The sequence below is a fragment of the Stegostoma tigrinum genome, chromosome 12 (assembly GCF_030684315.1).
Source record: "Stegostoma tigrinum isolate sSteTig4 chromosome 12, sSteTig4.hap1, whole genome shotgun sequence".
Taxonomy (NCBI): Eukaryota; Metazoa; Chordata; class Chondrichthyes; order Orectolobiformes; family Stegostomatidae; genus Stegostoma; species Stegostoma tigrinum.
In genome coordinates, this window is record NC_081365.1 from 787,957 (window position 1) to 814,662 (window position 26,706).

General features: G+C 42.3%; 1 protein-coding gene across 4 annotated transcripts in view; it reads right to left on the reverse strand.

Moving 5' to 3' along the window:
- Positions 1–9,374: 9,374 nt before the first annotated feature.
- The window catches only part of u2af1 (U2 small nuclear RNA auxiliary factor 1), a 34,301-nt gene continuing 16,969 nt past the window's right edge, over positions 9,375–26,706 (reverse strand). For 2 of the 4 annotated variants that reach the window (XM_048541096.1, XM_048541095.2), the window contains exons 4-9: positions 22,822–22,871; positions 19,456–19,554; positions 19,111–19,244; positions 14,949–15,041; positions 13,620–13,703; positions 9,375–9,670 (exon numbers count right to left, since the gene is read on the reverse strand). In XM_048541096.1, coding sequence (XP_048397053.1) covers positions 9,541–9,670; positions 13,620–13,703; positions 14,949–15,041; positions 19,111–19,244; positions 19,456–19,554; positions 22,822–22,871 — 590 coding nt within the window. In that variant the 3' untranslated portion in view covers positions 9,375–9,540. The remainder of the gene's footprint in view (positions 9,671–13,619; positions 13,704–14,948; positions 15,042–19,110; positions 19,245–19,455; positions 19,555–22,821; positions 22,872–26,706) is intronic. The other 2 variants (XM_048541097.1, XM_048541098.1) reach the window with 1 other exon arrangement.

Sequence of the window (26,706 nt, forward strand, 5' to 3'; positions counted from 1 at the left end):
AACTGTAGGAAAAGAAAGAACCTGCCATGGATGTCTAAGGAAATAAAGGAAAGTATCAGATTGAAAAAAAAAACACAAAAAAGAAAGCAAAGAATAGTGGGAAACCAGTAGACTGGGAAATCTTTAAAGGCCAACAGAAAGCCACAAAAAAATTATATAGAAAAGTAAGACAGATTATGAGAGTAAACAAGCTCAGAATATAGAAACAGTCAGCAAATGTTTCTACAAATATGAAAATCGTGGAAGAGTGGCGAGGGTAAACATTGGTCCTTTAGTAGATGAGAAGGCCAATTTAATAAACAGAAAAGAGGAAATAGCCAAGACATTAAACAGTTATTTCGTGTTTGTCTTCACAGTGGAAGACACAAATAAAATGCCAAAAACTAATGGCAAGAAGGTTATAGCAGATGAGGACCTAGGAACTATCATTATCCCTAAGGAGGCAGTGCTGGGCAAGCTAATGCTGCTGAAGATAGACAAGTCTCCTGGCCCTGACGAAATGCATCCCAGGGTACTAAAAGAGCTGATGGGGGAAATAGCAAATGCACTGGTAATTATTTACCAAAATTCACTGGACTCTGGGGTGGTTCCCACAGATTGGAAAACAGCCAATGTGACACCACTGTTTAAAAAAGGTAGTAGACAAAAATCAGGTAACGATAGGCCAGTTAGCTTAACTTCGGAAGTGGGGAAAATGCTGAATCTATCATTAAGGAAGGAATAGCAAGACATCTGGATATACATTGTCCCATTGGGAATGTCCAGCATGGGTTCATGAAGGGTAGGTCATGCTTACCTAATTTGGTGGAATTTTTTGAAGACATTACTTGCATGGTCGACAATGGGGAACCTGTGGATATGGTGTATCTGGATATCCAGAAGGCATTTGACAAGGTGCCACACCAAAGGCTACTGTAAAAGATATAGTTGCATGGCATTACAGGAAATGTATTGGCATGGATAAACGATTGGTTAAGCAGTAGAAAGCAAAGAGAAGGGGTAAATGGGTGTTTTTCTGGTTGGCAATCAGTGGCTAGTGGTGTGCCTCAGCAATTCGTGTTGGGACCGTAATTGTTTACAATGTACATAGATGATTTAGAGTTGGGGATGAAGTGTGATGTGTCAAAATTTGCAGATGACACTCAGGTGAGTTGTAGAGCAAAGTGTGCAGAAGACACTGAAAGTCTGCAGAGGGATATAGATAGTTGAAGTGAGTGGGTAAAGGTCTGGCAGATGGAGTACAATGTTGATAAGTGCGAGGTCATCTATTTTGTTAAGAATAACAGTAAAATGGACTATGTTTTAAATGGTAAAAAATTGCAGTGCGTTGCTATGCAGAGGGACTTGGGTGTCCTTGTGCATGAATCGCTAAACGTAGGATTGTGCAGCAGGTAATTATAAAGGCAAATGGAATTTTGTCTGCCACTGCTAGAGAGACGGAGTTGAAAAACAGGGAGGCTATGCTGCAGCTGTATAGGATCCTGGTGAGGTCACACCTGGGGTGCTGTATGCAGTTTTGGTCTCCTTACATGAGAAGAGATATACGAGCACTGGAGAGGGTGCAGAGGAGATTCACTCGGTTGATTCCAGAGTTGAGAGGGTTAGATTATGAGGAGAGACTGAGTAGACTGGGATTATACTCATTGGAATTCAGAAGAAGGAGGGGAGAGCTTATAGAAACACATAAAATTATGAAGGGAATAGATAAGGTGGGGGTAGGGAGGTCATTTCTGCGAGCAGGTGAACCTAGGACTAGAGGACATTGCCTCAAAATAAGGGGAAGCAGATGTCGGGCTGAGGCCAGGAGGAACTTCTTCACCCAAAGAGAGTTACAGACTAGCTAGGAAGGAATTAAAGAGAGAGTTAAGAAGAGCGAGGGGACATGAGCAGACTTTAGCAGGTAGAATAAAGGAGAACCCTAAAGCTTTCTATAGGTATGTGAGGAATAAGAGGATGACTGGGGTAGGAATAGGACCAGTCAAAGACAGAAATGGGGAGTTGTGTGTGGACCCTGTGGAGATCGGAGAGGTGCTAAAAGTTTATTTCTCATCTGCTTTCACTGAGGGACAGGGGAATATTGTAGAGGAGAAGACTGAGTTACGGGTTACTAGAATTGAAAGGATTGAGGTTAGTAAGGAGGAGGTGTTATGAAATCTAGAAGGTGTGAAGGTAGATCAATCCCCTGGGCCAGATGGGATTTTTCCGAGGATTGTCTGGGAAGCTAGGGAGGAGGTGGCGGAGGCTTTGGCCTTGATCTTTGAGTCTTCATTGTCTTTAGGTTTAGTACCAGAGGACTGGAGGATTGCAAATGTTGTGTCCTTGTTCAAGAAGGGCAGTAGAGATGACCCAGGTAATTATAGACCTGTGAGCCTTACGTCTGTTGTAGGAAAAGTTTTGGAAAGGATTATAAGAGAATGGATTTATAATCATCCAGCAAGCAACAATTTGATTGGAGATAGTCAGCATGGACTTGTCAAGGGCAGGTCGTGTCTCACAAACCTCATTGAGTTTTTTGAGAAGGTGACCAAGCATGTGGATGAGGGGAGGGCAGTTGACGTGATGTACACGGACTTCAGAAAAGCCTTTGATAAGGTTCCACATGGTAGGCTAGTGGAGAAAATACAGAGGCATGGGATTGAGGGAGATTTAGCAGTTTGGATTGGAAACTGGCTTTCTGTAAGAAGGCAACGAGTGGTGGTTGATGGAAAATATTAAGCCTGGAGTCCGGTTACTAGTGGTGTGCCTCAAGGATCTGTTTTGGGACCACTGCTGTTTGTCATTTGTCTAAATGACTTGGACGCAGGCATTGGTGGATGGGTTAGTAAGTTTGCAGATGACACTAAAGTCGGTGGAGTGGTGGACAGTGTGGAAGAATGTTGCAGGTTGCAGGGAGATTTGGATAAACTGCAGAATCGGGCTGAAAGGTGGCAAATGGAGTTTAATATGGATAAATGTGAGGTGATTCACTTTAGGAAGAATAATAGGAAGGCAGAATATTGGGTCAATGGAAAGATTCTTGGTAGTGTGGATGTGCAGAGGGATCTTGGTGTCTATGTGCATAGATCCCTGAAAGTTGCCACCCAGGTTGATAGTGCTGTTAATGAGGCTTATGGTGTGTTAGGTTTTATTGGTAAAGTGATTGAGTTCTGGAGCCGTCATGCTGCAACGGTACAAAACGCTAGTGCGGCCTCATTTGGAATATTGTGTGCAGTTCTGGTCGCCCCATTACAAGAAGGATGTGGAAGCATTGGAAAAGGTGCGGTCTGGAGCGCAGGCCCTATGAAAAAAGGCTGAGGGATTTGGGTCTGTTCTCATTGGAGAGAAGGAGGCTAAGAAGGGATTTAATAGAGACATACAAGATGATCAGAGGATTAGATAGGGTGGACAGTGAGAGTCTTTTTCTGAGAATGATGACTTCAGCTTGTACAAGGGGGCATAGCTACAAATTGAGGGGTGATAGATTTAAGACAGATGTCAGAGGCAGGTTCTTTACTCAGAGAGTGATAAGGGCATGGAAAGCCCTGCCTGCCAATGTAGGTAACTCAGCCACATTAGGGGCATTTAAACAGTCCTTGGATAAGCAGATGGATAATGATGGGATAGTGTAGGCGGAGGGGCTTAGATTAGTTCACAGGCCGGAGCTACATCGAGGGCCGAAGGGCCTGTTCTGCGCTGTATTGTTCTATGTTCTATCAGAGGGTTGTGAATCTGTGGAATTCCCTGCCCAGTGAAGTGGTTGAAGCTACCTCACTGAATGTGTTTTTAAGGCAAGGCTAGATAAATTTTGAACAGTAAAGGAATTAAGGGTAATGGTGAGTGGGCAGCAAGTGGAGCTGAGTCTCAAAAAGATCAGCCATGATCTTATTAAATGGCAGGGCAGGCTCAAGGGACTGGATGGCCTACTCCTGCTCCTAATTCTTATCTTCGTATCTGTGTAGAAAAATTAGGGTTAACATTGTGGGTCAATTGACCCTTCCTTGGAAGTTCTGACGAGTTTTACCAGCAATTTCTGTTTTTGTTTCTGATGTCCTCCTGAGGATGTATAACACCTGGTCAGACTGCATTTGGAATACTGGCAGCAGTTTTAGGGCCTGAATCTAAGGAAGAATGTATTAGCCTTGCAGTGGATCCAAAGGAGGCTTACAACAATGATCCTGGGGAATGAAGGGTTTGGCATATGAGGAGCAGTTGGAGACTCTGAGTCTGTACTCAGCATAGAAGAATGAAGGAGAATCTGATTGTAACTTATAGAATACTGATAGGTCTAGATAGAGTGGATTTGGAGATGTTATTAAGAGACTAGAACCCAAGGGCACAGCCTCAATGAAGGAATGGCCCTTTAGAACCGAGGAGGAATTCTTCAGTCATAGAACATTACAGCACAGTACAGGCCCTTCGGCCCTCGATGTTGTGCCAACCTGTCATACCGATCTCAAGCCCATCTAACCTACACTATTCCATGTACGTCCATATGCTTGTCCAATGACGACATAAATGTACCTAAAGTTGGCGAATCCACTACCGTTGCAGGCAAAGCGTTCCATTCCCTTACTACTCTTTGTTCTATGTTCTATGTCTCAGTCTGGAAGCTAGGGCTTCTTCTTCATTGAACATTAGAAGTATCTCTCCAGACACCTTCCCAATGGTGGACACCAGGGTGGCGGACCTACAATCTTCTGGATCGGATCTGTCCCTTTCTGATAATTGGAACCACATGAGACGGATTCCAATCTAAGGGAACCATTGATGGCACAATGTAGCAAAAGTTGAAATAGCACATTGTGGTATTGATAGATAGATGTAGATATATATTTTATTTTCCATCATTCCTATATTCTTGACTGGGTCTGAAGACTTCTTTAGTTTATGGTGGTAGAGGAACAATCTCTAATGGGTCTTAACAAGAAGTGGCTCCTACCGTGACAAGATATTGTTTCTTGTATGAAAGCATTTAAGAACAAGTTAAATTAGCTGGTTAGATATTATGACTAATATTTCCAGATCCTGAGTTCCCCAGCCAAGATTGTATGATATTATGTGATTGGGTTGAGCTTAATTCAATATCCAACATTAATCCTTTAAGAAGCATTACTTATACTCTGAGTAAAGAAACCACCTCTGACATCTGTCCTATATCTTTCACTCCTCAATTTAAAGCTATGCCCCCTCGTGCTCGTCGTTACCATCCTAGGAAAAAGACTCTCCCTATCTAACCCTCCCGATTATTTTATATGTCTCAATTAGGTCACCTCTCAACCTTCTTCTCTCTAACGAAAACAGCCTCAAGTCCCTCAGCCTTTCCTCGTAAGACCTTCCCTCCATACCAGGCAACATCCTAGTAAATCTCCTCTGCACCCTTTCCAAAGCTTCCACATCCTTCCTATAAAGCGGTGACCAGAACTGTATGCAATACTCCAAGTGCAGCCACACCAGAGTTTTGTACAGCTGCACCATAACCTCTTGGTTCCGGAACCCGATCCCTCTATTAATAAAAGCTAAAACACTGTATGCCTTCTTAACAGCCCTGTCAACCTGGGTGGCAACTTTCAAGGATCTGTGTACATGGATACCGGGTGGTGAACCAGTGGAACCCATCAGCAGAAAGGCTGTGAAGGCCAAGTCATTGGATGTATTTAAGTCAGAGAGAAATAGGTTATAAGACCATAAGACATAGCAGCAGAAATTAGGCTATTCAGCCCATTGAGTCTGCTCCAGCATTCAATCATGGCTGATAAGTTACTCAACCCCATTCTCCTGCTTTCTCCCTGTAACTCTTGATAATCAAGAGCCTATCTATCTCAGTCTTAAATGTACTCGATGGCCTGGCCTCCACAGCCTTCTGTGGCAGTGAATTCCATAGGTTGACCACTCTCTGGCTGAAGAAGTTTCTACTTATCTCTATTTTTTCTTCTTTATTCATTCATAGGATGAGGGTATCACTGGCCAGGCAGCATTCATTCCCCATCCCTATTTGACCAGAGGGCAGTTACAAGTCAACCACATTGCTAAGGGCCTGGAATCACATGTAGGCCAGACCGTGTAAGGAAGGCAGTTTCATTCCCTAAAGGGCATTACTGAACCAGATGGTTTTTTCCTCCATCAATCAACAATGGATTCACAGTCATCATTAGATTCTTAGTTCCAGATATTTATTGAATTCAAATTCCATCATATGCCATGGCAGGATTCAAACCCAGATCGCCAGAATATTAGTTGAGTCTCTGGATTAACAGTCTAGCGATAATACCACTAGGCCATCGCTTCCTCCACCTTGTTCTAAAAGGTCTTCCCTTTTTGTGCCCTCAGGTCCTAGTCTCTCCTACCAGTGGGAAAATCTTCCAACATCCACTCTGTCCAGACCATTCAGTATTCTGTAGGTTTCAATTAGATTCCGCACACCACCCATCCTTCTAAACTCCAATGAGTCTGGTCCCAGAATCCTCAAATGTTCAGCTTTTAATTCCTAGGACCATTCTTGTGAACCTCATCTGAACCCACTCCAGGGCCAGTACATCCTTCCTGAGATATGGGGGCCAAAACTGTGCACAATACTCCAGATGTGGCCTGACCAGAGCCTTATAAAGCCTCAGTTGTACATCCCTGCTTTGATATTCAAGTCCTCTCAAAATAAGTGCCAACATTGCATTTGCCTTCCTGACTAATGACTCAACCTGCAAGTTTACCTTGAGAGAATCCTGGACTAGAACTCCCAGGTCTCTTTGCACTTCAAACTTCTGAATTTTCTTCCCATTTAGAAAACACTCTATGCTTTTATTCTTCTTACCAAAGGGCATGGCCTCACACTTTCCCACATTGTACTCCATCGGCCACTTCTTTGCCCACTGTCCGAACCTGTCCAAATCCTACTGCAGCCTCCCCACCTCAATACTACCTGTCCCTCCGCCTATCTGTATCGTCTACAAACTTAGCTAGAATTCCCACGGTTCCTTCCTCTAGATCATTAATGTGTAAAGTGAAAAGTTGTGGTCCCAACGTTGACTCATGTGGAACACGATTTGTCACTGGCTGCCTTCCTTTTATCCCCACCTTCTGGCTGTCTGGCAGACAGCCAATCTTCTATCCTTGCTAGCACCTTGCCTCTAATTCCATGGGCCCTTTTCTTACTCAGCAGCCTCCCATGTGGCACCTTATCAAAGGCCTTCTTGAAGTCCAGGTAGATAACATCCATTGGCTCTCCTTGGTCTTCCCTGCTTGTTACTTCCTCAAAGAATTCCAGCAGATTTATCAGGCTTGACTTCTCCTTGATGAAACCATGCTGACTTTGCCCTATTTTATCATGTACTTCCAAATATTCAGAAATCGCGTCCAAAAATCTTACCCACAACTGAGGTTAGGCTAATCTTTTGCCATACTCCCTTTTTAAGCAGGGATGTCACATTAGCAATTTTCCAGTCCTCTGGAACTCTCCCTGACTCTAGCAATTCCTGAAAGATCACCACTAACACTTCCACTATCCCTTCAGCTAGTTCCTTTAAACTCTGGGGTATAGTCCATCTGGTCCACGTGATTTATCCACCTTCAGGCCAATCAGTTTTGCTTGCATGTTTTCCTTTCTGATGGCCACCATACTCTACTGTGTGCCCTGGCTCTCTCAAATTTTTGGGAGATTACTTGTGTCTTCCACTGTGAAGTCTGACATGAAGTTATTATTCAGTTCCTCAGCCATTTCCTTGTTCCCTACTACTATCTCCATCTGCATTTTCCAGGGGCCCAATGTCCACTTTTGCTTTTTATATCCCTAAAGAAACTCTTAGTCTTCATTTATATTACTAGCTAGCTTACCCTCATATTTATTCTTCTCCCTTTTTTTATTATTGCCCTCTGTTGGTCTTTGTAAGCTTGCCAATCCTCTGGTTTCCCACTGCCCTTTGCCACGTTATATGTTTCTCTTTGCTTTCATGCTATCCCTGACGCCCTTAGTCAGCCATGGTTGCCTCATCCTCCCTGTGCCATGCTTCTCTTTCCTAGGCATGAATTTTTGTTGCATCTCCTGAATTACTTCCAGAAACTCCTGCCACTGCAGGTTCTTGATTAGTAAGGGATCAAAGCTTATGGAGAGAAAGCAGGAGAGAATGGGGGTGAGAACATTTCAGACATAACTAAATGGCACAGCAGACACAACAGGCCAAATAGCCTTAGTTTGTTCATTTAATCTTCCAGTCTAGTGTGTTGAATACATTAATTGCAAGATACATGGAACATTCCGACAGCTGGTCACTTTACCCTTGCTGTTTCTCAACCCTCTCTCACCGCGGCACCATTCCCCACTGGCCAGATCTAAATTCTCTAGTCTCCTCTAGGGTAAAAGTTCGGCACAACATCGTGGGCCAAAGGGCCTGTACAGTGCTGTACTATTCTATTCACTGACTGCCCGTTGTCATTCCCTGTTGCTATGCACTATCCAGCCATCGCTGCAAACAAGCTCCTGACGGCCTCAACATACCACGTGTACTTCAGCCCATGCCACTAGTCTGTCTACAGCTTTAAAAACAATTAACTTATATTTAGTATTAGACAATGGCACATTTACAATTTGGATGTTATTCAATTCCGCTTCTGAAATTTCAAAGTCCAGTTTCACCATCTCTTTAATCTAAAAGTTGGTTAACAAGCAATCCTCTAGCAGAGAACCATGTGAGAGCAGCAATGTACATTTGACAGTGAGAATAACTTTCACAATAGGCAGCTGTCACTCACCCCAATTACAACTTCTAGTCACAGACTATGACATTAACTAAAATAGCTAATGCTGCACAGTTTAACCAGAAGAATGTCTCTTTCCCTTCAGATCTGCCCTTTCACACACCAGAGTCAATGATGCTGTCACACACTAAACCCAACATCCAGGTACCATTTCCCATGAACTTACCGATCTGCTCCATCAGTTGCACACTGTAAGCTAATGATGATCCCATCACTGTATAGCAAACATTTCAAGAGGCTGAAAATAACCTAGCTTTAGCTCAAATAGTCTAGGATTGCTTTCAATGTGAATGCTTTAAATTCATACCAGAGTAAGCATAGGATACTTACTGTATTCAAACAGCCAGTAAGAAGATTCCAGCAGGAATGAGCCACTGAAGCATTATAAATTGCACATCAAATCAGGCTAGGTTGATTGACCATCCTAAATTGCCCAGAGTTCAGGGATGTGTAGATTAGGTGGGTTATAGGGGAATGGGTCTGGGTGGGATGCTCCGAGGGTCGGCGTGGGCTTGTTTAGGTCTAAGGGCCTGGTTCCACACTGTAGGGATTCTATGATCTACTTAAATCTACTCACCACTAGACAGAGTGCAAACTGGCTCCAACACACACACACACGCGAGAGAAAACTTGGAACTAGAACTGGGAGGTCAGGTAGCATGAGTTCCACTTTTATTTTAAAAAGGTTTATTGAACGTCAAAAGGAAACAGAACCTAAGTTTTACTTTAAACTTGAACATAAAAAGTATTAAATTCCAATTATATGATGCATGTGGTACTTCTAAATGAGCTGTCATGCAAACTGATGTCACACCCTCAGAACCTTCCAGATCTTTCCCGATCCTTGGATCGCCTCCGATCACGGTCTCGATCCCGCCCTGCACGGCCTCCACGCTCCCGTGACCGAGATCGCTTACGCTCACGAGACCTTGACCTTGACCTGTGTCTGTTACAAAGCACAAAACAGTCAATAGATTTCACAACATGGGCTGCATCCCAACAAGCCCCAAATGACCCACAACCCGGGTCAGAGATCACAACACCAGGTTACAGTCCAAAAGGTTTATTTGAAAACACGACGTTTGAGAACCTCTCTCCTCCTTCAGGTGTTCGAGAGAGAGGGGTAGTATCAGACACAGAATTTAAGAAAAAAAATCATATGGTCACAACACTGATGAAGATATATTAAACAAACTTCATATGCTGTTAAATCTTTAATCAGTTAGAAGGTTTCAATTGATTAATATGTATATATAAATCCCCAAATTCCTCCCAAGTCACTGTCCTGAGAGAGCTAAAGGTTTTATCAGTGTAAAGAAGAGGTGACATTTTAGGTCACACAGTGCATGTTGTTGAGGTGTGAGGCCTTGTTTAGAATCTGTTTACACTTTGGCTTTGAGTTACACTGGTTTTGCTTCTGAAGTAGTAATTTATAAAACGCCACATTGACTGACTGCCTTTTTTTCCCAAACTTACAGACAATGTATTTGCAAATACAAATTCATGCCATAGATTTGTGTGTGCGTGTCCCTCCCCCATTTGCATGCCCCCACACACACTCCCACACATGTCTATGGGGTGAATCTGTATTTGCAGATACAATCTATTTTGTTCACAAAGCACACAAATTATAGATTGTCAATGTGGCGTTTTATAAATTCCGACTTTAGAATCAAAAAACAGTGACTCCAAACCAAACCCAAACAGATTCTAAACAAGGCCTCATACCTAACATGCACTGAGTGACCTAAAATGTCACCTCTTCTTATATTGTTAAAGCCTTTAGTTCTCTCAGGGCAGTGACTTAAAAGGAATTTGCATATTTATATATACATATTAATCAATGAAAACCTTCTAATTGATTGAAGATTTAAAAACATCTCAGGTTTGTTTAATATATACTATTCAGTGGTGTGATCCTATCTGCTTTCACTTGTAAATTCTGTGTCTGACGCCACCTCTCTAACACCTGGAGGAGGAGAGAGGCTTCAAAACCTTGTATTTTCAAACAAACCTGTTGGACTATAACCTGGTGTGTGTGATTTCTGACCATGTCCACACCAGTCCAACACCAGCACCTCCACATCACCACAACCCAGGAGCAGCCATGAGATTGCAAACCTCTGACAAATTCCAATGTCATTCCCACCAGAAACCATGAGTCCAAAGGTTGTGATATCTACTCTCTCCCTCAGTCAGAGCCTACAGGTCTAAATCACACCCAAACTATCACTGCATTTTTCCTGTAGACACCACACGTTAGGAAGGATATTAATGGCTTGGACAGGGTGACCAGAACGGCACCACGGATGAGCGAGTTCAGGAGTGGAGAACTTAGTAAAACTGCAATTGTTCTTACAGCAGAGAAGGTTAAGGGGAGGGAAATTGATGTAAGTGGTTAAAGTAAATAACAGACCCTGAGGTCCCAGGGGAAGAAAGATGCTCAAAGGACAGCCATTTAAACTAACTGACAAAAGATCCAGAGGTGAAGTGAAGACACAAAAACCGAGTTGCCTTGACTCAGCAACACCGAAAGGGCAGTGGGAATGGATTCAGTCACTGTCAAAAGGAACTGGACAACCAATAGGAAAAGAACAGGATGGTTGGACTAACTGAAAACTCTTTCCAAGAGCTGATATGCACAATGATCAAAGTCATTCTTCAGTGCTGTATTCTATGGATTGTAACTCTGCACTAATTTTACTCTCTCCATAATTCTGTACCAATTCCCAAACTAATCCCACTCTCCACCCGTAGCACTGTACCAATGGCCATACTATTTGCACTCTTTCCCCATAGCTCTGTACAAATTCCCAAACTAATCCTGCTCTGCCCATAGTCCAAGAACTATCCCTATACTAATCCCATGCTCTCCCCATAGCCCTAGGACCAATTCCCAAATTAATCCTGCTCCTCCCCACAGCCCTGCAGCAACCCCAAACTAATCCCATTTTCTCCCGATAGCCCTGAATCAAGCCAAAAGTAATCCAGAGCTTTCCCCATTACCATACTGACTAATTCCCAAAGTAACCCCAGTGTCTCCAAAGCCTGGTACCAATTCCATACTAATCCTGTGCTTTCAGAGCCTCTACCAATTCCTAACTAAACCTGTCTCCGTAACGCTGTATCAGACCCCAAACTAATCCCACTGACTGAATTAGTCTGTAAATATGCACACTAGAAATTGTTTTATTTGACCTTTGCCCTCAGACACGCACTTCTTTGGCACTGCACATCATCAGATGCTCCAACAACTCTGTGCACAAGGACTTTTACATTTCTCCACTCATGGTGATAATTTTCTAAATGATATCACTTTGCCCCTGAGGAAACAGTTGTTTCCCATTCACTCCATCCAAACTAAACCTTAGACAGTGTCCTGGCTAACATTCTTGCTCCAGTGGAAACAGTCCCAGGATCTCAAGCCTAGTCACTGAACAATAATTCCTCATTGTGGCACCATCCTGGTGAATCGATGCTGTACTCTCTCTATGATATTAATATGTATAATGGGGTCAAAATTCCAACGTCAATGATGGTCTGTGACAGCTTTAAGCCCTCTGACCCCACTTCACCCACATCGAGAGGGTTTGCAAGGGCTCATCCCTCACACACTGATTCTTGATCATGAGAAGATGGCACTGCAAGACATCCCTTCCCTTCAGCCCACCTTCAGAGAGCAGCACTGCTCTGGGTCTAGGCTCAAATCAGCTGTATGGAACTCTGACACACAGACACAGTGTCAGGCTAACAGTCACTTGAAAGGACCTCTGTAAAATCTGTCTTACCTAGCCCAGGACCATTCCTATCACCCAACAGATCAAGGTTAAATGAAGCGGAACAAGTTTCTGGGACAAACTACAGGGCAGACCAACAGTGTGGAGTGGGACTTTTGAAAAATTCATTCATGGGATGTGGTCAACACTGATTAGGCCACAGGTTGTTTTCATAACTCCCTAAAGGTGGCGGTGCGCTGTCTTCTTCAGCCACTGCTATGTGTGGGGTATAGAGAAACATTGCAGTGAATGTCAGGATTTTGACCCAGCAACACTGAAGGAGTGGTGATATATTTCCAAGTCAGGATGTTGAGTGGCTTGGAGGGGAATTTTCAGGGGGTGCTGCCCTTGTCCTTCTAGATGGAAGTGGTCGTGGGTTTAGAAGGTGCTGTCTGAAGATCTTTGGTGAATTTCTGCAGTGCATCTTGCAGATAGTACACACTGCTGCTACTGAGTGTCAGCGATGGACGGAGTGGATGTTTGTGGATGCAGTGCCAATCAAGTGGGCTGCTTTGTCCTGGATGGTGTCAAGCTTCCTGAGCGTCAATGGAACTGCACCCACCCAGGTAAGTGGGGAGTATTCCATCACACTCCTGGATTGTGCTTTACGGATTGGCTTTGGGGAATCAGGTGGCAAGTTTCTCACTGCAGTATTTCTAACGTCTGACCTGTTCATGACCACAATACTTATGTGGTTGGTCCAGCTCTGTTCTGGTCAAGTAACCCCGCAGGATCCTGATAGTGGGGAATTCAGTGATGGTGATGCCAATTATGACACGAAGTATCAAGGCAACTGATTGCAGAACACTGCTGCCCACAACATGGGAGAATGCCTTAAAAGGACAAAAATAATTTTAAAAAATGCTAAACCCCAAACTGGAGTACGAAAGGCAATGGGTCATCAGCCCACCTCCACCCAGTGTACTACAGACTTTTCAATGAGGAATCAGCCTTTTCTATTGCAACACCCCCCACCCCCTCTTCCCACTGGCCACATCTGGGGCACTGATATCCCATCCACTTCAAAGCATTCTCCAACTATGTGCTGTCTCATTAACTAGAATGGAATTAGTCTGATACATGCCATTGACGTTCAGACTGGAGAAGGATTGTACTCACCTGATGGCAGCCATTAAGTGTTTTGGGGTGATGGTTAGCAGCCGTTTGTCACCAGACGAGGTCACACGGCTACCCTGCTGCTGGCTGAAATACATGGGAAACGGTGAGGCATTTTTTTGGTAAAAAAAACAGCAGTAATTAAACTGGGCTTGGAAGTAGGCTTGGTGCGTGGCACAGCAAAGGATCTAGGGTTACAGCTCACAGAGCATTAAGGACACCTTGCTAACTTGACAAGGCAGTTAAAAAATATCTAATAAAATGTCAGGTCTTATCATAGGAGGGACAGAGTAAGAGATAATGCTGAGTAGATGCAACACCTTAATTAAAACCATTAAAACTGAACTTAAATAACTGCATCCAGTATTGCAGTCCACCCTATCAGAAGGACATACTGAGACTTGAGAGAGAGGGTACAGCAGAGACTTGTTGGGATGCTGCCAGGTATGAGTGCAAAAATTGACAAAATCTGGGTCTCTTTTGAAATGAAAACTGATTTATAGGAGAACTGTTAGAAACGTGTACAATTATGGAAGTGTGGGACTGGACAGCGAGGTGGAGACTGTTTCCACTGTTTAAGGGTCTGGAATGAGAGGCCAGATTAATATAGTGGGGCAGGAGAAACTGAGTAGTGGCAGTGAATTCCTTTCCAGGGTTAATCATTAGGCAGCTGGATGAAGAAATATGGGGAAAAAAAGTGGGTCAATGTAATTTCAGATTCCTCGGTCAAGCAAGTACAAGCATAGCTTGCTTGTGCAAACTGATCCATTTGCTTCTATATAACATGAACCAACATGGCAAGGCTTTAAGTGACATTTAAACACCAGGAATCGCATACATTCAAAGTTCAGCATTTCTATAGCAGGCAATACAGAAATACAAAATAGATGATTTTTCTGCACATAAAGTGAAAGTGAAAGGGTAAACCCCCAACCCTTCCCACAGCAGCTCCAAAAATGCAGCTGAGGAAGAAGATAAAGTTGAGAAATAAGGTTAACGCGTCTTCAATAAAAGCTTTTTGAAGTAATACACAGGATTGCTTCCAAATTCCAGCCAAAAGGAGACAACATCATGACACAGTTGGATGAAAAAAGGCTGCAAATCCATAGTGTACAAGCTAGCTCTAGCTGTGGCAATTTGCATTCACTGCATTGAATTACATCCAAACTACTCACCGAAACGATGACATGGGGTCTGATTCACAAGAAAGTACTGCCAACACTACACTAGCTCTATCAGCTTTTACCAAGATTCCTAGGCTCCCAAAACTGGAAATTTTTTAAAAAAAGTAAACACATTTTACACACAGCCACTGAAACAGTCAGAACTGACCTCTTACGACGCCGTCCGTACAGCTCACGACGCAACTCCCGTGAAATTGGCTTGAGATGCATGAAGTTGCAAAAGCCTCCACGTGTACACTCACTGCAAAAGAGAAGATGCATCTTAAACAAAACAGAAAAGGCAACAAGTGTTGCATGTCTGAATCCTTTAGTATCCCGTGTCTTATTCTTCCATGGTCCTCACTCACTCTCGTTGTCCATACTGGCTCCTGCTGCCTCATCGGAGCTTTGCTTCTTAGAACATAGAACATAACAGCGCAGTACAGACCCTTCGGCCCTCGATGTTGCACTGACCTGTGAAACCAATTTGAAGCTCATCTAACCTACACTATCCCATAACCATCCATATGTTTATCCAATGACTGTTTAAATGCCCTTCAAGTTGGTGAGTCTACTGCTGTTGCAGGCAGGGCATTCCATACCCTTACTACTCTGAGTAAAGAACCTATCTCTGACATCTGTCCTATATCTATCACCCCTCAATTTAAAGCTACGTCCCCTCGTGCTAGCCGTCTCCATCCGGGGAAAAAGGCTCTCACTGTCCACCCTATCTAATCCTCTGATCATCTCAACTTCTTCTCTCTAACAAAAACAGCCTCAAGTCCCTCAGCCTATCCTCATAAGACCTTCTCTCCATATCAGGGAACATCCTGGTAAATCTGCTCTTCTCCCTTTCCAATGCTTCGACATCTTTCCTATAATGCGGTGACCAGAACTGTACACAATACTCCAAGTGCGGCCGCACCAGAGTTTTGTATGGCTGCAACGTGACATCATGGCTCCGAAACGCAAACCCTCTACCAATAAAACCTAACACACACCTTCTTAACAAGCCTATCAACCTGGATGAAGGGTCTAGGCCCGAAACGTCAGCTTTTGTGCTCCTGAGATGCTGCTTGGCCTGCTGTGTTCATCCAGCCTCACATTTTGTTGTCTTGGATTCTCCAGCATCTGCAGTTCCCATTATCTCTGATCTCTATCAACCTGGGTGGCAACTTTCAGGGATCTATGCACAAATCATGGATCTTTACTTACATTTGGTCCTAATATTCTCTGCAAATCTGATCTAATCATTCCACAATCAGAAGTTCAAACCACTCTCTCGATCCACTAAGATCACTGCAAAGTCTTCTGCTTGAAGAAAGGTTTCATTTCTCCCCATGAGGGGAGGTGATGGCATGGTGGTAATATTATTGGATTAGTAATTCAGAACCTCACATCAATGGTTTGGGGGCACTGGTTTGAATCCTGCAATAACAGATGGCACAACTAGAATTCAACAAAAATCAGAAATAAATAGTTAGTCTAATGGGGTTACCGTTGTCAAGTGTCATAAAAACCAATCTGGATCACCAATGTCCTTTAGGGAAGGAAATCTGCCATCCAAACCTCTACCACCCTTTGTGTGTAGAAACGTTTCCGAACAGCTCTCCTGAGCAGTCTGGCCCTAATATGCCCCAGTTCTGGAATCTCCAATGAGTGGAAATAGTTTACAGTCTACCCTGTGTTTTCCTGCTAATATCTTGAAGACTTCAATCAGATCACCCCTTAACCCTCTAAATTCTACAGAAAATGGGCTAATATATATAATTGCTCCTCACAATTTAATCCTTGAAGTCCAGGCATCATTCTTGCAAACCTACATGTAGTCCATCGAAGGTCAATCTATCCTTCCTAAGGTGTGGTGCCCAGATCTGCTCACAGTGCACTAAGTGGGGTCTAACCTGGCTTTTGTAGAACTGCCACATAACTTTTGCATATGGGTACTCCAGTCCTCTCAGTATAAAGGCCAGCATTCACTAGCCTTCTTAAGCTGACAATATCACATGAACATCAATTTCGTGAGCCAGTCTTTTATGTGGTCCTTTCTCAAACACTTTGTTAAAGTCCATATAATTCACAACTGCTGAGACATTCCCTTACATTTACATCACTTATCTGTCCCCATTCACCCAATGCCACCTGATCGAAAGACAAATCTTTCCTTTGGGATGGAAATGGTCATGGGTTTAAGGATCTTTGGTGAATTTCTGCAGTGCATCTTGTAGGCTGTACATGTTGCTGCAACTGAGCATCAACACATAGATGGATTGAATATGTGGTATCAGTCAAGTGGGCTGTATGAGTCCTGGATGGTGTCAAGCTTTTTGAATGTTGTTGGGGCTGCACTCATCCAGGCAAGTGGGGAACATTCCATCACATTCCTGACTTGTGCCTTATAAATGGTGGACAGGCTTTGGGAAGTCAGGAGGTAGTTACTCACTGCAGTATTCCTAGCCTCCAATCTTCTCTTATAGCCATTTTCTTGATGTAGTGAGTCCAGCTGAGTTTCTGGTCAATAGTAACCCCGAGAACACTGCTAGTTGGGGTTTAACTGATGGCAATACCATTGAATGTCAAGGGGCAGTCGTTAGATTACCTCTTATTGGATACTATCATTGAGTATGAGTGGCATGAATGTTACTTGCCACTTGTCAATCCAACCCTGGATGTATTTGGATGAAAAAAAAGGAAAAACAGGAAAATTTGATGCCTTGAGCCTGCAACACTATTCAATAGGATAATAGCTCATCCAACATTCCTCACATTTAATTTCTTGCATTTTCCCTGTAACCTTAAGTCTCTTACTGATCAGCTGTTAATATACACTAGAACTCTTCTACCACAGCTCTCTATGACAAGGAATTCCAGACACTCAATCCTCAGAAGAAATTCCTCCTCGAGGTCTTAGACTGGCACCCCTTAATTCTGAGATGATACTCTCTGGTCTTAGATTCTGAGGGGAACATCCTCTCAGTATTTACCTTGTCAAGATCCTTAAGAACCCCATATGATCTACTGCGATCACCCCATTCACTTCTAAACTCCAGTGAGTCCCAACCTGTTTAGCCTTTGGTCCATACCAGGGATCATTCTACTTAATCTTCTCTGAACTGCCTCCAATGAAATTATACCTTTCCAGAATTGGTCTCGCCAGCATCTTGTCCAGTTGCAATAAGCCCTCCCTGCTCTTGAAATAGGGGCCAACATTCCATTTGTCTTCTTGGTATTGCCTGCACCTGTGTGCCACGTTTACGTTTCATGCACAAATATCCCGAGTCCCTTCATGTTGCTGCTTTCTGCAGTTTTTCTCCATTTAATTGATATTCTGTTCTCCTTCCAAAACTTCACATTTTCCCACATTATGCTCCATTTGCCAGCTTTTTGTCGATTTCTTCACTGATCAATACCTCTCAAACTGTTTGCATTCCTTTCACAACTTGCCTTTTTTGTCTATTTTTGCATCATCTGTAAATTTGGAAACAGTACATTTACTTTTTTTCTCCAAATAATGATCTGCTTCAGTACCTGAGTCATGAATGGTGCTCAACATTGCGCAATCAGCGAATATCCCACTTCTGACCTAATGATGAGCCAAAGGATGTTGATAAAGGAAATAAAGATGATTGTGCCAAGGACACTGCCTTGATGAACCGATGCAGAGAGGTCCTGGAGGTAAAATAACTGACCTCCAACAACCGCCACCTTCCTTCAGGCCAGGTATGAAACCCCTCCCCCACGCCATCCAGAGAGTTTCTCCTGATTCACACTGAGTCCAAATATCATTGACCCCACCCCCTTCTAAGAATTCATCCTGACCTCTGCCTTTAAACCGTGTTCACTAGTTCCAGAATCCATCACGAGAGAAAACATCGTCACTCTACACCAAAGAAACAGTCTGTCTTTAATCCTGCTGCACTATACAATAACACGGCTGATCACAGTTTTTATGGTAAAGGAAGCCATTCAGCCCTCTGTCCCTGCACTGGCTTTATTATCTAGTCTGACTCCTCTAGTTCCAATTTCCTGCACACCATTACCATTCAAAAAACATCTATGTCCTCAAGTACTGCAATTAATTCCACCTTCACCACATTTCCAGGCAGTACCACAGTCTCCACTCTAAGTCCCCCTGAGCAATCAGATGACACAGGGGCAAAATCTCCATCAAAATCAAAATGCAAACCTTAAGAAATGGGAAAGATTGCTATACCTGATGGAAATCAGCCTCAATTTCTACTGTATTTAGGCCATGTTTCTATTACCCGATTTATTTTTCAACCTTTTTGGAAGATAAATGCAGCAGCACAATAACTGATATGAACACTCACCCCATTTCATACTGCCTGCAACAAGCCTCTCTGAAGTCAGTCACTGGTGACAGCTCTGCATGGATTGGTTGTCCATTGAACCAGCGATTGTTCAGGTCATTCACAGCTTTTTCTGCATCTTCTTCATGGCGAAACTGAAACAGGAGTCAATTAGAGTCAGAAGATCTAAATAAGAATGACTGAAATCAGATATAGGCAGTCACTAAAGATCCCAAAAGCAACATGTAGAACACTTTAGTAAAGAGTTCTTTATTCTGCACAACCAAACAAGTTCATGCTGAAAGGTTCCAGCTCTATAGCGCATAAGGCAGTGAGGAGAAAAGGGGCACTGTATGAAATTCTCACCTTTACATAGACATTTCCAACCAGATGGTCACCCAGATTGTCACAGACATTCATCTCTTCAATTTCACCATATTTTTCCTCCATTTCTGTAAAAACCTCCTGCAGACAAAGGACAACGTAGCAGTTAGCCACACAGCACTGGGGCAGGTATTGATCTAACCTCAACACAATACAAAATCTCCTAAAAAACTGCAGTAGCTTGAAATCAGATATATAACAGAAATTATTGGAAAAACTCATTGCCGATCCAGCTCTGGCTCCAATACACTTTCCTGTCAGTCCCTCCCTCTCTCAACTCCACATGCCACCTGCCGATCGAAACTTTGACTCAGCCTTGAATAATTTAAACTGATCCATCCCTTCCCATTCTGCTCATCTTTGCATTATGGTATGAATTGGTTAAATAAGTGAACAGCAGTCTGTTGGTCACAAATTTCATTTCTTCTCCTGGTTTCTTGCGGTGTATGTGGTTGATGCACCAACCTGCACTGTTTTGAAACAAAAACGAATTGCTAGATACACTTAATGGTATGGCCAAACTGATCTTGCACACTCTAGAACGCCTAGAAATTAAAACCTTAAAAAAAAGTGTAAGTTTAATTGGCGGAAATTATAATTGATTATACCACATCAATAGTAACCTGGTTATACATTTATTTTTATTACCAAGTGTATGTGGATATCATGTATTGTAAGAAGATACAAGTAAGTTAACAAAATACACGGAAAAGAGAGCGGGAAACCAAATGTTTGAGTAGAGTACTGCAGTGAGAGAAAAGGACTGAGATGGAACAACAGGACTTCAAAAACATGCTTGTTCCAGCATTCTGGAGTTCTAGATAGCACAAAGTCAATCAAAAAGTCAAGCTGCAGTCAGATCAGTGAAACAGCATTCTGATGAAAGAGTTTAATTATCCCACTATCGAGATAGAGATAGTAAACAGGAGAGAGAATAGAATTACAAAACGTATATAGGACTTCCATTTCAAGCAAATTAGCTGAACCTAAAGCAAAAATGTTGCTATATTTCATTTAAACAATGCAATTAATCAAGCAGATAGGTTAAACTCAATACTCAAATTTAAGATTCAATCAGAAATATGAACAGCAGCATTAAAACATTTAAGCTAGAAGTGTAGCAATTCTTACCCATATGCAGCAAGACCTGAACAATATCAGGTTTGGGTTGACAAACAACACTGATGCCATACAAATGCTTGGGAATGACCATCTTGAGTAAGACAAAATTTAACTAACACCCATGACATTCAACACTATTACCGAAAATCCTACTATCAGCATCCTAGGGGGTTATCATTGACCAGAATATGAATCAAATTCACCATATATCTACCAGAGCACATCACAGGCTACAAATCTGCAGTGAGGAATTCACCTGACTCTACAAAGGCTGTTCAGCAACCACAAAGGCACAAGTCAGGAGTACGATGGAATACTCCCCATTTGCCTGGATGAGTGCAGCTCCAACAACACAGTAGAAGCCTGACACCATCCAGGACAAAGCAATCCGCTTGATTGGCACCACATCCACAAACATCTACTTCCTCTACCTCAGTAGCAGCAGTACGTACTGTCATCACTGCAGAAATTCACCAAAAGATCCTCAGACAGCACTTTCCAGATTCATGACCACTTGGACAACGGTAGCAGATACATGAGAACACCAGAACCTACAACTTCCTCTCTAAGCTACTCACCATCCTGACTTGGAAACATATTGCTATTCCTTAACTGTTGCTGGGTCAAATCCTGAAACTCCTTCCTAACTGAACTATGGGTCTACACCTAATGGACTGCACTGGTTCAAGGCAGCAGCTCATCACTATCTTCTCAAGAGCAACTAAGAAAAGGAATTAAATGTTGGCCCAGCCAGCAATGTCCACTGCTCATGTCAGGAAAAGAAAATTCAAGTGATTTAGGTTAGAGTTTAAAAAGGTGATTGAGGTTGAAGATATCGGAAGGACTGCGTAACAATACTTGGTCATTCTGAAAAGCAAGGGCACAATATAAAGAATATGCACTACATTTATAATAAAATAAAAATCTTATAGCTTTGTATTTGCATGGATAAATTAAATAGGATATACAGAACAGAAACAGGGCATTTGTCTTAATCATCCTACCAGATGGCAGCAGATTCCACATTTCTTTTGAAATTTCAATTGAATTTCTTGGAGATGGCTTCTATTTATTTTCCCCACGAGAGGGAGCACTGTCCCTGTATTCACGCCACAAGTGAATAATGTTAAACATCTATTAGGGAACTCCTCAGCTTTCTTTGCCCAATAAATACCCACAGTTAGTTGATCTTTTCAGATATGAAAACCCACACATTTCTGGTATCATCCCTGTAAATCTTCTCTACATTTTCTGTAGTGCAGGGTTTCCCAAACTGTAGCTGAAAATTTTACCGTCATGGGCTTGGGGGCAGGAAAAGGTGTAAACTGGAGTGCTAACAGCTGCGGTCCCTTAAAATCCTTGAAAACAGTAGGCATGGCAGTACCCATGGAAAAGCTGGTTCTTTACACTTAAAAGTCTGCGGTAACAACAGGTCCCAACCCGATTCTCACAGGTCTCTCACCTCACCTCACCTGCTCACAGGTCTCAGCACAGAAGTGAGGTCCTCACTAATGCCCTTTTAGGGAAGGAAGTCTGCTGCCATTACATTTTCTGACCTACATGCCATTCCAGACTCCTTGCAACGTAGTTAAGATTTAACTGAAATGAGAGTAAGACACACACTTGCTCAAGTCCAGCAAAAGAATTAAAAAAAAAGTTGTGCAGTTAAGAATGAGATACACAATTAACAAGTGAGATCTGAATGAAAACACTACTACCCTTTTAGTTGGGACGCCATGGAGTTCACTTTCAAGCTTAGGAGTTTCAGCAGAGAGTGTCAACTCTCAAGATTAGACAGTTGCAAATAAATGCAGGACATTGACAAGTACAAAGGAACTGAATAGCTGAATGTGATTTTGACTATATGATCAGAGGACAAACAGAAGGTTAGGCTGAATGGCTTATTTTCATGCAACTCTGATGTAGAAGCACAAAGCCTCACTTCATCCTGAATTCATATTTAGAAAGGGCAAACAACCTCCAGTCCCAACATTACACAACTCTATTTACATTCTCCAAAGTCCTGACCTAATATTTCTTCATTTAAGGTCCTAATAGCTGACATCTTGGATTCAAAGCATTTAGATGGATAAATTAAAAGATATATATTGACTGAGGATGGCAAATATCAGTGCTCTACCATCTCACCAGTGTCATACAACACCAACACACTGTCACTCAACTGCAAAGCACTCAATAGCAAAAAACAAAGCAAAGGTCACTCACCTCAAAGAATTCATCATAATGTTCCTGCATCTCAACATCACCAACAGCACCTAACAAGACAAAGTGACAAGCTTCACACAATTGTAATTTACATCAAACCCGATATCTTAAATGAAGCTGCAGTATCTGATTGACCTTACATAAATCGAACGCAAAACTCTGAATACATTATTTCATATCAGACACTGAAAGACAAGAGCCTTCTTGACCTGGTACACAGTGTTTGAAGGCTCTGCCTGCACCAATGTACCTTTCCAGTTTCAGCTGCTGCAGTAGTTTAGTGCAGCAGTTGCTACAGTCAGATTTTGCTTTAAGGGTGCTCATTTCTAGCAGGCTAACTGCAAACCAGGAAGCACAGTTCACTTACGGACCTTGGGGTTTACACATCAATTAAAATTATAACTTGGAATTTTTAAAAATACGAATTCAATATCAAATTTCTTGAAGGGTAAATGAATGCCAGGATTACATGGCACTCAGATGCTCAAAGTCAGATTTGCTTCCGTCGGTTGCCCAAGATACAGGAATCATTTAGTCTGAAAACACTGTTGTAATTAAGTTCCCAATCATGTTTATGAATATTCATAGTATTCTCCTGTTCGTGTCAATGGGGAGAGGTGGGTGGACAGTATTCATCTGTTCCTGTCAACCTTTTTTTTGGGGGCGGGGCAGGAGGAGAGGAGGAGGGAGAGAAAGAGACAAAGATGTGCCGACAGTATTCACCTGTTCCTGTCAATATGAGGAGATGCCAACAATACATCTGCCTGTTCACATACACAGGGAACCCCCAAGCAGAATTTGCTGTTGAACTTGCTGCACTCTTCAATAAGATTATTGGTTTTAACCTGATCTCCACATTCCTGCATTCCCCTGATAATCTTTCAACCACATGGTAAAGTTATCTATTTCTGCCTTAAAAATATTTAACTATTTTGCAACCACTGCCATTTGAGAAAAGGAATTCCAAAACACGATCAACACTGAATTTTTTTCCTCACCTACCTTAAGCGGTACCTCCTTATTTTTAAACTATGACCCCTAATTCTAATTCTAAGTCACAAAATCTCACCAGACCATACGGCTGCTCTCATTACTGAGACATTATTAGTGTGCTTTAACCACAGGGCTACCACACTTTAGACAAGGGAAAGAGGTTGAGAAGGACAGTCTTTTGCGGTAACCTCAGGCAGTGCAGGGATTGATCCCAAGCCATTTGCATCACACTATATTGCAAAATAGCCATCTAGCCAAGTCAGCTGACTGATCCCCTCCACAGATTCTCCTGCAAGAGATAACTTCCTTTCCACATCCATCCAGTTAAATTCCATCGGGATCTTCACAGAATCATATAATTTTACTGTAGAGGAGCAATTCAACCCTGCCCCAGCTCCCCATAGGAATAACCAACCCTATCTCTATGGTCCTCTAAATTCACCAATTTCAAATATATATTCAAGTCACCTCTGGCTCTTCTAAACTCCAGCGGGTACAGACCTAGTAAGAAAGGCAGTTTACTCAATCCAGCTATGTCTAGAAAACCTTTTCTGAACTGCTTTCAACACATTAACATCTTCTCTATGTATAGTGATCACTACTGTACACAATGTATAATTGAAGCATAACCTCCCTACTCTTACAACCCCCCTTGCAATAAACCATAAAATTTATGAGCTTTCCTGATCACTCATATCTGCAGACCTATCTGTGATTAAGACACCCAGATCTCATGATATCTCAAAGCTCTGCAGCTTCTCATTATTAGAAGCATATTTATCTTTTTTATAAAGTTCTTTCTGCCAAAATGGACAATTTCTCATTTTCCCACATTGTGCTCCATTTGCGGGATTTTTGCCCATTCACTTAACTTATCTACATCCCTTTGTAGTGCTCATGTCCTCATCACAATTCACTTTCCTACCTATATTGCATCAACAATTTTAGCTATCATAGTTGTGGTTCCCTCATTCATTGTAAATTGTAAAAAAAAAAGAGTTTCTGTCGATGTGGGGAGGTGTAGACAATATTCATCTGTTCCTGTTGATGTGGAGAGATGTGGATAGTATTCATGTGTTCTGCAGTTGTGGACAACTTCATCCATTCTCATTTATAAGGGGAATTGTGAACAGTATTTTAGACATTGTTGGGTCAACCAATACTGCAAATAAAGATGAAACCCTATGGTTTAATTTCAGTCATAGACAGTTCCTGCAAGATCACAAAATATCTAGGTTCAGCTCAAATGAAGACATTGCTGTGTCTCCGAGCAATGGCTTTAAGCTCATTAGCAGGCAATGACGACCACTCATGATGTCCTGCCTGTTACTGCAATTAGAATGGGGCAGAATGACACACGCAACATACCAATCTTTCTAAATGAAATGAACTTACACCAAAGTAATATAAAAGACAATGGAAACATAGAATAGAAGCCTACTACACAAGACCAGTTTGTGTTAGCATGTGCACCTTTATGATGCAATGGGACATTACCCACCCAATTAATACAAGTCATGCCAAACTGAAATGGGCTTGGTCAATCGAGGACACTGCAGCTTCTGTATTCATTTGTTACTGATCACATCCTGCCTGCAATCATTCGATTTCACAATCCATGTGGGTTGAAATCAAGTTGAGACCAAATTAGTTATTATGTTTCCCCTAGCCTCTTCTGCAATCTTTAGAGGAAAAGTAACCTGATCTGGACCTCAGTCCAACAGATCTTCCTAGAAAAATACAGTCAGGAATGAGTAATTTGCCCAGTAAAGAGAATAGACTGGCTGCCACATCTGCCTTTTCCAACTCCAATCATAATCAAAATGATTATGGCTGCAAAATGCAGATTTGTTCACGTCATGTAAGAACAGCAAGTAGGCCAGTCAGTTTGAGTCTGTTCCATCATTCAAAATTATCATAGCTCACCTGAAGCTTAAGTCCATACTTCAAAAGTGATTGGGGGAATTCTATTTGCAAGTAATGGGATGGTTGGGAAGTTGGAAGCCTTTAAAAATTAAATAACAAGTAGTTCAGAAACAGTATGCTCCTATTAGTGTGAAGGGCAAGGCTGGTAGATGTAGGGAATGCTGGATGACAAGAGAAATTAAGGAAAACCAAAAGAACTGGGGATGCTGTAAATCAGGAACGAAAACAGAAGTTGCAGGAAAAGCTAGGCAAGTCTGGCAGTATCTGTGAAGAAGTTGTTCAGAGTTAACATTTTGGGTTGGGTGACCCTTCCTCAGAAGTGGAAGAGGACCAAAACGTTAACTCTGATTTTTTTTTCCCCCCCTCAGATGCTGCCAGACCTGCTGTGCTTTTCCAGCAGCTTCTGTTTTTGTTGCGTAAGAGAAATTGAGGCTCTGGTCAAGGAAAAGAAGTAGTCATACATCAGCATAGAGACACAGACAGCTAGGATTGAGTGATTCTCACAGTATAAAGGCAGTAGGAATACATTTAAGCAGGAAATCTGAAAAACAAAAAGGGGATGTGAGATAGCTTTGGCAAATAGAGTAAAAAGGAATCCAAAGAGATTCTACAAGTACAATAAGGACAAGAGTGTAACAAGGGAGCAAATCAGGTCCCTAAAAGATGTATGGAACCGTAGGAAATGGATGAGATATTAACTGAATATTTCATGTAAGCATTTACTGTGGAGGTGGTCATGGAAGCTGGGGAACTTCAGGAAATTGGTAGTGATGCCTTAAGAAGAGTTCATATTGTAGATGAGGTGGAATTGGAGAGCTTAAAACACAAAAATATTTAAAACCCTGGGACGTGATCAGGTATTTCCCAGAACTTTGTGCGAAGCTAGGGAAGTGACTGCTGGGCCCCTTGCTAAGATACTTGTACCTTCAACATCTACGGGTGAGGTGCCGGAAGACTAGAGGTTGG